Source organism: Hemitrygon akajei, chromosome 9, assembly GCF_048418815.1.
Source record: "Hemitrygon akajei chromosome 9, sHemAka1.3, whole genome shotgun sequence".
NCBI classification, from domain to species: domain Eukaryota; kingdom Metazoa; phylum Chordata; class Chondrichthyes; order Myliobatiformes; family Dasyatidae; genus Hemitrygon; species Hemitrygon akajei.
Window position 1 is genome coordinate 24619169 of NC_133132.1, and position 14126 is coordinate 24633294.

A 14126-nucleotide genomic window follows, 5' to 3' on the forward strand; every position below is an offset into this window, starting at 1 on the left:
TCTCAGAGCTGTTGTTCTTGGCTCTGTTGTTTCTCCCGCTCAGAAATTACCCAAGCCATCTTCCATTTCTTCAGGAGATCCACAATGGAGGGAGTCAGATGGGTCACACTGCACACGTCCCTGGACAATGAGGGTTAAAAACGTACCCAATGTCACCCTCATCCTAATAACCACTTCTGTGTGTAGCTGCATCAGACTGCGCATGGAACCCAAGTATATGGGCACCTTCTCTCTGGCAATCAATGCTGGCATTGACAATCAAAGATGTATTCTTAACCTACTGCTCTACACTGTGGCCAGGCACAGCTCAAATGGATCTATAAGTTTGCTGATGAGTAACTGTTCTGGTTAGGACTCAACACACCTCTGGATCTTGGACTTCTTAATGGAAAGACCCCAGTCAGTCCAAGTTGGCATCAACATCTCAAGCTCAGTCACACTGAGCACTGGTGCTCCCAGGGCTGTGTGCTCAGTCCGCTGCTGTTCACACTGCTGACTCATGACTGCACCAGCAGATTCGGCTCAAATCGAATCATTAAGTTTGCTGATGATACAACAATGGTTAGCCTCATCAGCAACAATGATGAGTCAGTGTACAGAGAGGCGGTAGAGAGGCTTTGTCAAATGGTGTGAGAACAACCTGAGTCTCCACGTAGACAAGCCAAAAGAGATGATTGTGGACTTCAGGAAGGTGCAGGACAACCACTCTCCATTGCACATCAATGACTCTGCCTTAGAGGGTGAATTGCGCAACTTTCTCTGGATTAATGGGCCCACAACACATCCTCATTAGCAGAGAGAGCACAGCAGTGTGTGTGTGTGTGTGTCTGTGTGTATGATATATATATTATACATGAGTGTGCTTTTATATATATCTGTGTATGTATGTGTATGTTTGTATGTGTTTGTGTATACATGTGGGTGTGTATATATATGTGTGTGCGAGTATGCATGTGTGTGCGCGCGTGTGTATATGTGTCCGTGTGTGTGTGTGTGTGTGTGTGTATATAGAAAAAAAGAAAATAGAAAACCTACAGCACAATACAGGCCCTTCGGCCCACAAAGTTGTGCTGAGCATGTTCTCACCTTAGAACTACCTAGGCTTACCCATAGCCCTTTATTTTTCTAAGCTGCGGAAAGCCGAGTGGGGGGGAGGGGAAGATGTGGTTGGTGGTGGGATCATGTAGGAGGTGGCGGAAGATACGGAGGATTATGCGTTGGATCTGTAGGTTGGTAGGGTGATAGGTGAGGACCGGGGGACTCTATCCCTGGTGGGCTGGCGGGGGGATGCCCACTCTCGGCTTTCCGCAGGGATCACTCCCTACGCGACTCCCTTGTCCATTCATCCCTCCCCACGGACCTCCCTCCGGGCACTCACCCCTGCAAACGGAAGAAGTGCTACACCTGCCCCACACTTCTTCCCTCACCACCATCCCAGGCCCCAGACAGTCCTTTCAGGTGAGGCACCACTTCACCTGCGAGTCAACTGGGGTGATATACTGTATCCGGTGCTCCCGATGTGGCCATTTATACATTGGGGAGACCTGCCGCAGACTGGGAGACCGTTTCGCCGAACACCGGCACTCGGTCCTCCAGCAGTGGCGGGATCTCACTGTGGCCACACACTTCAATTCCACAGACCACTCGCACTCCGACATGTCTGTCCATGGCCTCCTCTACCGTCAAGATGAGGCCACACGCAGGTCGATGGAGCAATACCTTTTCTCCCGCCTGGGTAGCCTCCTTCCTGCCGGCATGAACATCCAACTCACTGACCTCTGTTGATACCCCTGCCCTCCACCCTTACTCCCATCCCTGTCTATTATTTTAGTCTGGTTCTCTTTCTCTCTCTTATTCCCCCCTCACTATAATCTCTCCCCCCAGCCCTACCTTTCTTTCTGTTTTATTTCCCATAATTCTTCACCTTCCCCCTAGCCCATTTCCCTCCAGCCTATCACTTCCCAGCTCTCTATCCCTCCCCCCACTTCTTATCCCCCCTCAACCATCCCATGTTACTTCACTCCTGATGAAAGGTTTCGGCCCGAAACGTCGTTATTACCTCCTCCCATAGATGCTGTCTGGCCTGCTGAGTTCTGCCAGCATTTTGTGTTTTTTATTTATTTCCAGCATCTGCAGATTCACTCGTGTTGCCTTTAAACAGGCATCAGCTGCCTTTGGGAGACTTCGGTGTAGAGACTTTCAGAACAGGAGCCTTCGTCCCTCCACAAAGGTCGCTGTATACCACCTGTGTCTGTGTCACCACCCTCCTTTATGGCTGTGAAGCTTGGGTAACCCACAGCTGTCACATCAAGTCCTTGAGCGCTTCTGCATAAGCTGCCTTCAGCACATCCTGGAAATTACTTGATGTGAGTGGGTGCCTCACACTGAAATACTAGTAGAGACCAACTGCAGAAGTATTGAGGCCATGATTACCCAGCATCAGTTGCAGTGGCTGGGGCATGTGATAAGGATGCCTCCATGTCGGCTACCCCGCAGAGTGTTATAGGGCCAGCTACATCATGGTCAACGCTCAGCTGGAGGGCCGAAGAATCGCTATAAGGATCAGATGAAAAACACTTTAAGGAAGTGAGAGATCAGACCTGAGGACCTGGAGGATGTTGCTGCTGACCGTAACTCTTGGCGACAGCTGTGTAGGGATGGGGTTCATATTCTGGAGATGGAAAGAACAACCAGAAGACAGCAGAAGAGAGCCAGGAGAAATGCAGCCATGGTTGCCATCACTACCATGACTACCACATGTTCCACCTGCAATAGAACTTGAGGGTCCCGGATAGGACTGTATAGTCATAAAAGATCTCACCTTTAAAGGAGAGGACATCGTCATCAGATTTCAATGGACAGCTGAAGAGGAAGAGTGTGTGTGAATGTATAAATGTGTGTATTGCTGTGTGTATATATGTGTGTGTATGGCTGTGTGTGTGTGAGTGTATATATGTGTGTATGGCTGTGTGTTTGTGTGCATGTGTGTGTATGTGTATGTATGTGTGGAGGACTATCAGAGGTAACAGCGGGATAGGATGCAAAACTAGGCTGGGAAGTGGCAGATGGAGTTCAACCCAGATAAGTGAAGTGGTTCATTTTGGTAGGTCAAATGTGATGACAGAATATAGTATTAATGGTAAGACTCTTGGTAGTGTGGAGGATCAGAGGGGTCTTGGGGTCCAAGTCCATAGTACACTCAAAGCTGCTATGCAGGTTGACTCTGTAGTTAAGAAGGCATACAGTGCATTAGCCTTCATCAGTCATGAGATTAAGTTTAGGAGCTAAGAGGTAATGTAGCTATATAGGACCCTTGTCAGACCCCACTTGGAGTACTGTGCTCAATTCTGGTCGCCTTACTACAGAAAAGATGTGGAAACCATAGAAAGGGTGCAGAGGAGATTTACAAGGATGTTGCCTGGATTGGGGAGCATGCCTTATGAAGACAGGGTGAGTGAACTCGGCCTTTTCTCCTTGGACAGACGGAGGATGAGAGGTGACCTGATTAGAGGTGTATATGATGAGAGGCATTGATCATGTGGATAGTCAGAGGCTTTTTCCCAGGGCTAAAGTGGCTTGTACAAGAGGGCACAGTTTTAAGGTGCTTGGAAGTAGGTACAGAGGAGATGTCAGGGGCAAGTTTTTTACGTGAGAGTGGTTGGTGCGTGGAATGGGCTGCCAGCAATGGTGGTGGAAACAGATATGATAGGGTCTTTTAGGAAACTTCTGTGTAGGTACATAGAAAAATAGAGGTCTATGGGTAACCCTAGGTAATTTCTAAGGTAGGGACATGTTCGGCACAGCTTTGTGGGCTGAAGGGCCTGTATTGTGCTGTAGGTTTTCTATGTTTCTATGATATTGGTCCCCCTGGGATTCAAGTGTAACCTGTCCTTTTTGTACAGGTATATATGTGTGTACGCGTGTATACGAGTATGTGTGTATGTGTAGGTGAGTGTATATACGTATATATGCGTGTGTGTATATATGTATATATCATTCACACACACACACACACACACACACACACACACACACACACACACACTCTCACACACACACTCTCACACACACACTCTCACACACACACTCTCACACACACACACACACACACACACACACACACACACACACACACACACACACACACACACACACACAGTGATTCACAGATTTTTAATGTATTCTCTATTGCAGTGTACTGCTCCTGCAAAGTCAACAAATTTCACAACATATGGCAGTGATAGATCTGATTCTGATGAATAGACATTGTACAATTTAATCTTGTAAATATTTTTGTTATGACTAAATTTTATTCTAATATGAAAAAAGAGTAGAGTGCAGGTATGTAATTAGGGAAGAATAACATTATAATTTATTGCCTGGAAAATGGAATAGAAAGCAAGAGACATTTTGCATGCAACGCACACAAAATGCTGGTGGAACACATTTCACCAGCATTTTGTGTGTGTTGCTTGAATTTCCAGCATCTGCAGATTTCTTCGTATAGACATTTTGCATGATTAATTTGAAGCATTTTGAGACATGGCTGTGCATGTTGTCTTCTGAAGATGGATGTGTGCCTGTTGAAGTGCGGAAGAGAGAAGATGAATGAAACACACAGTATCCTGAGGCTGGATGGTGAGAGGCTGTTTCTTCTTGTGGGAGACTCTAGAATTGGGAGTCAAAGTTGAGAGTTTATCCATCTAAAATTGAAATAAGGCAAAAAAAATCTGAGGGATATGAAATGGAGGGGCTACTCTTCCTGAAAGGTCGGTGGTGGAATCTTTGAATATTTCTAAGCCAGAGGGAGAGAGATTGTTGACAGGGTAAAGTGGGAAGGTTGCAGTCAGATCAGGGTGTGACATTAAATGATGGAGCAGGCCTGAAAGGCTGAGTGGCCTCTGTTAAGGAATGTCTGTGTGAATGTTTCTGAATTCCAAGTGTTTTGTAGCCATGAAGCAGGGTTCAACAAACCAGCACATTTTGTAAACACGAGGAAACCTGCAGATGCTGGAAATTCAAACAACACACACAAAATGCTGGTGGAACACAGCAGGCCAGGCAGCATCTATAGGAAGAAGCGCTGTTGATGTTTCGGGCCGAGACCCTTCGTCAGGAATAATTGAAAGGGGAAATACTAAGAGATTTGAAAGTAGTGGGGGAGGGGGAAATGCGAAATGATAGAAGAAGACCGGAGGGGGTGGGATGAAGCTAAGAGCTGGAAAGGTGATTGGCGAAAGTGATACAGAGCTGGAGAAGGGAAAGGATCATGGGACGGGAGGCCTCGGGAGAAAGAAAGGGGGAGGGGGAGCACCAGAGGAAGATGGAGAACAGATGGGCAGAGAGAGAGAGAAAAAACAAACAACTAAATATGTCTGGGATGGGGTAAGAAGGGGAGGAGGGGCATTAATGGAAGTTAGAGAAGTCAATGTTCATGCCATCAGTTTGGAAGCTACCCAGCCGGTTTATAAGGTGTTGTTCCTCCAACCTGAGTGTGGATTCATCTTGACAGTAGAGGAGGCCATGGATAGACATATCAGAATGGGAATGGGACGTGGAATTAAAATGTGTAAGTCATTTTGTAAATCTATTTCTTATGGGCGTTATGTATGCATTTCATTGTGAATGAAGCAATGATGTTTCTTCCATGTTGTTAGATTAATTTTGCAGGTAACATAGACAGAGGAGAGGGTGGTGAGTTGTGGGGGTGGGAACACTCAACTGTGCTAAACCACCAGCTCTGCCAGGGGTTGGGGTTGGAGTTGGAGTTAGCGTCCCTGATGTTGCTAGTAATGATTTTATGTCAGCTACGTCTTTATTGTCACAGTCTTATCCTTGAGTTCATGTCCCACTCTAGACAGTTAAGCAATTTGGCTTGGCTGACCAGAACTGGTGGAAAAGCTCAGCAGGTCAGGCAACATTTGAGGAGAAACAAATGTTAGCAAGTCAAGTTCAAGGCTCATCTTTGATCTTAACTCTGTTTCACTTTCCACAGATGCAAGAGTTTCCAGCATTTTCTGTTTTGTTATTGTTTTAGATTTCCAGCATCTGCAGTTTCTTTTTAATTTTGAAAATAAAGGGAATCAACTATGCAGATGTGTATTTATGCAATTAAGAAACACTGGTGCTCTGGTTTTCTTCCAAGTCCCAAAGACATGCTAGTTGGTAAATTGAAGCAATGCACAAAGGCACTGTAGCAGCTCCTTGTGTCTCCCGGTTGTTAGATTAATTTCTGCTACAAATTGTTGCCAATGTGTCAGCAAGTGTAGAATTTGTGGGGAATTGATGGGAAAGCAGGGTGAAGAAAATATGGGAATAATATAGGTTTAATTTCAGTTGATGAAGCACATGGACTTGGTAGATCAAAGGGCTGTTTCTGTGCTCTCTCTCTGATTGCAGGAACCAGATCACACTCTCAAATCACTAAATAAGTTACAAGGTTCGGTACCATCCTGTACCATGTTCTCTCCCTAAACTATCTCCTTTCAGCTTGTAAATGGGTTGGATCTCTTCACAGATGATGCAGTATGCTGTATGAACATTTACTGTCACCCTTTACCCTGTACCTGTTTAATCTGTCTGCTGTATTCATTCAGGATTTGAACCGGAAACTTACTGGGATCGGATGCAGCTTCTGCAGGAGGCCATTCTTGCCAGGTAGGTCGCCATTCCTACCCACCTTGTGTCACACTACACCCTCCATTTCTCCACCTTTCTACCTCTCCCATCTCTTGGACCTATAGGACAGAGGATGGGCAGTTAGTATATAAATAGATGCAATGTATAATTTAGAAAAGGATAAGAATATAACTTCCAGTAAAATCAAAAAGGTGATGAATACAAAATTGAAGGTGTTATATTTGAAAACACACTATGCACAATAAGATAGATGATCTTGTAGCACAATTAGAGATTGGCAGGTATGATGTGGACATCAATAAGTCGTGGCTGAAAGAAGATCATAGTTGGGAGCTCAACATCAAGGACACACATTGTATTGAAAGTACAAGCTGGTACACAAAGTGGGTGGGGTGGCTCCGTTGTTAAAACAATGAAATTAAATCCTTAGAAAGAGGTGGCATGGGATTGGAAAGTGTAGAATCCTTGTGGGTAGAGTGAAGAAACGGCGAGGGTAAAAAGTCACTGATGGAAGGTTATATACAGGGCTACAAACAGTAACCAGGATGTGGAGTACAAATTACAACGGGAGATAGAAAACGCATATATGTAAAAAAGGCAATGTTATGACAGTAGTGGGAGATTTTAATATGCAGGTCGATTTGGGGAAAGTCAGGTTGGTGCTGGATTCCAAGGGAGGGAATTTGTAGAATGCCTGTGAGATGGCTTTTTAGAGCAGCTTGTGGTTGAGCCCACTAGGGGAATGGCAATTCTGCATTGGGTGTGGTGTAATAAACCAGATTTGATTAGGGAGTTGAGGTTATTATCAAAGTACATATATGTTCCCATATACAACCCTGACATTCATTTTCTTCCGGGCATACTCAACAAATCTATAGAATAATAACGATAACAGAATCAATGACAGACCACCCAATTTGGATGTTCAACCAATGTGCAGATGACGGCAAGCTGCAAATATAAAAAAGAAAGAAAGAATAATAAATAAATAAACAATAAATATCGAAAACATGAGATGAAAAGCCCTTGAAAGTGAGTCCATAGGTGTGGGAACGTTTCAATAATAGGGCAAGTGAGGTTATCCTCTTTGAGTTCAAGAGCCTGATGATTGAGAACAATAACTGTTCTTGAATCTGTTGATGTGAGTCCTGTGGCTCCTGTACCATCTTCTTGATTGCAACAGCAAGAAGAGAGCATGTCCTGGGTGGTGGGGGTCCCCGATGATGGATGCTGCTTTCCTGCGACAGAGTGTCATGTAGATGTGCTCAATGGTTGGGAGGGTTTTAGCTGTGATGGACTGGATTGTATGCACTACCTTTTGTGGCATTAGTATTTCCATATTAGGCTGTGATGAGCCAGTCAATATACTCTCCACTACATATTTATAGAATTTTGCCAAAGTTTTAGATGTCATGCTGAATCTCTGCAAACTCTGAAGAAAGTAGAGATGCTGCTGGGCTTTCTTTGTAATTGCCCTTGTGTGCTGAGCAAGGTCCTCTGAGACAGGTCCTCTGAAATGGTAACACCGAGGAATTTGTAGTTCCTGACCCTCTCCATCTCTGATCCTCCATTGAGGACTAGCTGGTGGACTGGTTTCTTTCTCCTGAAGTCAATAATCAGCTCCTTGGTCTTGTTGTTGTGGCACCACTCAGCCAGATTTTCAATCATCTTCCTGTATAATCAGAATCAGGTTTATTATCACCGGCATGTGACGTAAAATTTGTTAACTTAGCAGCAGCAGTTCAATGTAATACATAATCTAGCAGAGAGAGAAAAAAAATAATAAATAAAATAAAACATAATAATAAACAAGTAAATCAAATACGTATATTGAATAGATTATTAAAAATGTGCAAAAACAGAAATACTGTATTTTTAAAAATGTGAGGTAGTACCCAAAGCTTCAAAGTCCATTTAGGAATCGGATGGCAGAGAGGAAGAAGCTGTTCCTGAATCGCTGAATGTGTGCCCTCAGGCTTCTGTATCTCCTACCTGATGGTGACAGTGAGAAAAGGGCATGCACTGGGTGCTGGAGGTCCTTAATAATGGACACTGCCTTTCTGAGACACTGCTCCCTAAAGATGTCCTGGGTACATAAGAAATAGGAGCAGGAGTAGGCCATCCAGTCCATCAAGCCTGCCCCACCATTAAATAAGATCATGGCTGATCTGTCCGCAAACTCAGCTCCATCTGCCTGCCTTTTCCCTATAACCCTTAATTCCCTTACTATGTAAAAACCTATCTAACTGTTTCTAAAATATTTTTAGTGAGGAAGCGTCAACTGCTTCCCTGGGCAGAGAATTCCACGGATTCATCACTCTCTGGGGAAAAACAGTTTCTCCTCATCTCCGTCCTAAATCTTCTCCCCTGAATCTTGAGGCAATGTCCCCTAGTTCTAGTCTCACCTACCAATGGAAACAACATTCCAACTTCTGTCTTACCTATCCCTTTCAAAATTTTGTATGTTTCTATAAGAAACCCTCTCATTCTTCTGAATTCCAGAGAGTATAGTCTCAGGTGACTCAATCTCTCCTCATAGGTTAACCCCTTCATCCCTGGAATCAACCTGGTGAACCTCCTTTGCACTGCCTCCAAAGCCAATATATTCTTCCTCAAATACGGAGACCAGAACTGCACACAGTACTCCAGGTGCGGCCTCACCAGTTCCCTGTATAGCATGACCTCCCTGCTCTTGAATTCAATCCCTTTAGCAATGAAGGCCAACATTCAGTTTGCCTTCTTAATAACCTGTTGTACCTGTAAGCCAACTTTTTGCGATTCATGAACAAGCATTCCTAAGTCCCTCTGTACAACAGCATTCTGCAGTCTTTCACCGTTTAAATAATAATCTGCTCTTCTATTATTCCTTCCAAAGTTTATGATCTCACATTTACCAACTTTGTATTCCATCTGCCAGACCTTGACCCACTCATTTAACCTATCTACATCCCTCTGCTGACTCTCCACATCCTCTGTACAATTTGTTTTTCCACTCAGTTTAGTGTCATCAGCAAATTTTGCTACGCTACACTCAGTCCCCTCTTCCAAATCATCAATGTAAATGGTAAACAGCTGTGGGCCCAGCACCGACCCATGCGGCACCCCACTCACCACTGACTGCCAACCAGAGAAACACCCATTTATACCAACTCTCTGCCTTCTATTGGTTACCCAATCCACTACCCATGCTGATACACTTCCTCCGACTCCATGCATCCGTATCTTATTTGTAAGGTACTTTGTAGGCTAGTGCCCAAGATGGAGCTGACTAGATTTACAACCTGGCGCAGCTTCTTTCGGTCCTGTACAGTAGGCCCTCCATGCCAGACAGTGATGCAGCCTGTCAGAATGCTCTCTATTTTACAACTAGTACAACAAATTTTTGAATATATTTGTTGACATGCCAAATCACTTCAAACTCCTAATAAAGTTTAGCTGCTATCTTGCTTTCTTTATAACTACATGAATATGTTGGAACCAGATTAGATCCCCGGAAATCTTGACACCCAGGAACTTGAAGCTGCTCACTTTCTCCACTTCTGATCCCTCTATGACGATTGGTATGTGTTCCTTCGTCTTACCCTTCCTGAAGTCCACAATCAGCTCTTTCGTCTTACTGATGTTGAGTGCCAGGTTATTGCTGTGGCACCATTCCACTAGTTGGCATATCTCACTCCTGTACGCCCTCTCGTCACCACCTAAGATTCTATCAATAATGGTTGTTGTATTGTCAGCAAATTTGTAGATGGTATTTGAGCTATGCCTAGCCACACAGTCATGTGTATATTGAGAGTAGAGCAGTGGGCTAAGCACACACCCTGAGTTGCGCCAGTGTCGATTGTCAGTGAAGAGGAGATATCACCAATCCACACAGGCTGTGGTCTTCTGGTTAGGAAGTTGAGGATCCAGTTACAGAGGCCCAGGTTCTGCAACTTCTCAATCAGGATTGTGGGAATGAAGGTATTAAATGCTGAGCTATAATCGATGAACAGCATCCTGACGTAGGTGTTTATGTCGTCTAGGTGGTCTATAGCCGTGTGAAGAGCCATGGAGATTGTATCTGCTGTTGACCTAAGCAAACTCCAATGGGTCCAGGTCCTTGCTGAGACAGAAGTTCAGTCTAGTCATAACCAACCTCTCAAAGCATTTCATCACTTTCGATGTGAGTGCTACCAGGCGATAGTTGTTAAGGCAGCCCACTTTATTCTTCTTTGGCACTGGTATAATTGTTACCTTTTTGAAGCAAGTGGGAACTTCTGCCCGTAGCAGTGAGAGGTTGAAAATGTCCTTTAATACTCCTGCTAGTTGGTTGGCACAGGGTTTTATAGCCTTGCCAGGTACCCCATCGGGACCTTCTGCTTTGTAAGGGTTCACTCTCTAAAGACAGTCTAACATCAGTCTCTGAGCCAGAGATCACAGGGTCATCAGGTGCAGCGGGGATTTTCACAGCTGTAGTTGTGTTCTCCCTTTCAAAGCGAGCACAGAAGGCGTTGAGTTCATCTGGTAGTGAAGCATCACTGCCATTCATACTGTTGGGTTTCGCTTTTTAGGAAGTAACGTCTTGAAGTCCCTGCCAGAGTTGCCGTGCATCTGATATCGCTTCCAACCTCGTTCAAAATTGTCCCTTCACCCTTGAAATAGCCCTCCGTAAATCATACTTGGTTTTCTGGTACAAGCCTGGATTGCCAGACTTGAATCACCTTTGATTCGGCCAGCGACAGTAGTGTCATCAACAAACTTGAATATGGCGTTGGAGCTGTGCTTAGCCACACAGTCATAAGTGTAAAGCAAGGAGAGCAGAGGCCTAAGCACACAGTCTTGTGGTGCACCTGTACTGTTGGTGATTGTGAAGGAGATGTTGTTCCCAATCTGAACTGACTGGGGTCTGTAAGTGAGGAAGTCGAAGATCCAATTGCAAAAGGAGGTATTGAGCCCAAGGACTTTGAGTTTATTGATTGAGAGGATGTTGGTGTTGAATGCAGAGCTATAGTAGTCAATAAAGAGCATCCTGATGTATGTATCCACCACCAAGCACATCTTTCCCTCCCTACCCCTCAGCTTTTTGCAGGGATTGTTCCCTCCGCGACTACCTGGTCCACATGTCCCTCCCCGCAGAACTCCCACCTGGCATTTATCCCTGCAAGCGCAAATGCTACACCTGTCCCCACACCTCCCCCCTTACCACCATTCCGGACCCCAGACAGTCCTTCCAGGTGAGGCAACTACAACTTCACCTGCGAGTCTGCTGGAGTCGTCTATTGCATCCGGTGCTCCCGGTGCGGCCTCTTCTACATTGGCGAGACCCGACGCAGATTGGGGGACCGCTTTGTCGAGCACCTACTTTGTCTTTGTTCATCACAATAGACAGGACCTCCCGGTTGCCACCCACTTCAACTCTGCCTCTCATTCCCATTTGGCTATGTCCATACATGGGCTCCTCTACTGCCATGATGAGGCCAAACACAGGTTGGAGGAGCAACACCTCATCTACCGTCTGGGTAGTCTCCAGCCTGGTGGTATGAACATTGAATTCTCCAATTTCCGGTAATTCCCTCCCCCTCCCCCTTCCCCTATCCCAGGTCCCTCTCTGCCTCTCTCCCCTTTCAACTTTCTGCTTCTTTATCTCTACAGTTCTTTCATGCTTATCCCCTCCCCTCCCCCCTTTATCTTTCCTCTGATTGGTTTTCCACCTGGCGCCTCTAGGCCCTACCCCCTCCCCTATCTCTATTACTGGGCTTTGGCCCTCTCCTCCCCCCCCCCCCATTCCTGATGAAGGGTCTCGGCCCGAAACGTTGGCTACTCTTTTCTCACAGATGCTGCCTGACCTGCTGAGTTCTTCCAGCCTCATGTACGTATTCTCTGATGTATGCATCTTTGTCCAGTTGGTCCTGGGTTGAGTGAAGAGCCAATGAGATGGCAACTGCTGTGGACCTTTGCTCTGGTATGTAAGTTGGAGTGGATCTAAGTCACTTTGCAGGCAGTTGATATGTTTCATCACCAGCCTCTCAAAACACTTCATCACTGGGATGCAAGTGCTAATGGGCGATAGTCAGTGAGGCATGTCATTATGTACTTCTTAGGCATCAGTATAATTGAAGCCTGCTTGAAGCCAGGTACCCTGTCTGGGCTGGATGCTTTCTGCTCACACTCTAGCCTCAAGAGACTAAAATCACTGGATCATTGGGGGATGTAGGAGTTTTTAATGTTTCCTCCGTGTTTTGACGGTCAACACGAACATAGAAGGTATTGAGCTCATCTGGATGTGAAGCCCTGTTGTTGCCTAAGTTGCTTGATTTAATTTTATAAGAGGTGTTAGTATTCAAGTCCAGCCACAACTGTTGAGCACAGTTCGCTGATTCAAGTTTAATCGGAAATTGTACTTCACCCATGAGAAGGAGATTATACCTGGACCTCTTGTAACTTTCTTGGTCACCAGACTTGAATGCCTCTGATCTGGCCCTCAGCAGACTGAAGATTTCATGGTTAATAACCATATAACAATTACAGCACAGAAACAGGCCATCTCAGCCCTTCTAGTCCATGCCAAGCGCTTACTCTCACCTAGTCCCACCGACCTGCACTCAGCCCATAACCCTCCATCCCTTTCCTGTCCATATACCTATCCAATTTTACTTTAAATGACAATACTCAATCTGCCTCTACCACTTCTACTGGAAGCTCGTTCCACACAGCTACCACTCTCTGAGTAAAGAAATTCCCCCTCGTGTTACCCTTAAACTTTTGCCCCCTAACTCTCAACTCATGTTTGAATCTCCCCTACTGTCAGTGGAAAAGGCCTATCCACGTCAACTCCATCTATCCCCCTCATAATTTTAAATACCTCTATCAAGTCCTCCCTCAACCTTTTACGCTCCTGAGTTTGGATTCATTTTGACAGTAGAGGAGGCCATGGATAGACATATCAGAATGGGAATGGGACATGGAATTAAAATGTGTGGGAGATGCTGCTTTCTCTGGCGGACCAAGCGTAGGTGTTCAGCGAAACGGTCTCCCAGTCTGCGTCGGGTCTCACCAATGTATAAGAGGCCAGACCGGGAGCACCAGACGCAGTCCCATTCCCATTCCCATTCTGATATGTCTATCCATGGCCTCCTCTACTGTCAAAATGAATCCAAACTCAGGATGGAGGAACAACACCTTATATACCGGCTGGGTAGCCTCCAACCTGATGGTATGAACATTGATTTCTCTAACTTCAGTTAATGCCCCTCATCCCCTTCTTACCCCATCCCTGACATATTTAGTTGTTTGCCTGTTCTCCATCTCCCTCTGGTGCTTCCCCCCCCCCCCCCCCCCCCCACCATCCTTCTTTCTCCCGAGGCCTCCTGTCCCATGATCCTTTCCCTTCTGCAACTCTGTATCACTTTCGCCAATCACCTTTCCAGCTCTTAGCTTCATCCCACCCCCTCTGGTCTTCTATCATTTCGCATTTCCCCCTCCCCCCACTACTTTCAAATCTCTTAGTA

At 45.5% G+C, this 14126-nt stretch overlaps 1 protein-coding gene across 6 annotated transcripts in view; it reads left to right on the forward strand.

Annotated features, from left to right (window-relative positions):
• depdc5 (DEP domain containing 5, GATOR1 subcomplex subunit) overlaps positions 1-14126 on the forward strand; it is a 267024-nt gene that overhangs the window by 235720 nt on the left and 17178 nt on the right. For all 6 annotated transcript variants that reach the window (XR_012100187.1, XM_073055636.1, XM_073055639.1 and 3 more), the window contains one exon: positions 6597-6657. Coding sequence is in view for 5 of the 6 variants with exons in the window: in XM_073055636.1 (XP_072911737.1) it covers positions 6597-6657 (61 nt within the window). In the remaining variant the exon portion in view is untranslated. The remainder of the gene's footprint in view (positions 1-6596; positions 6658-14126) is intronic.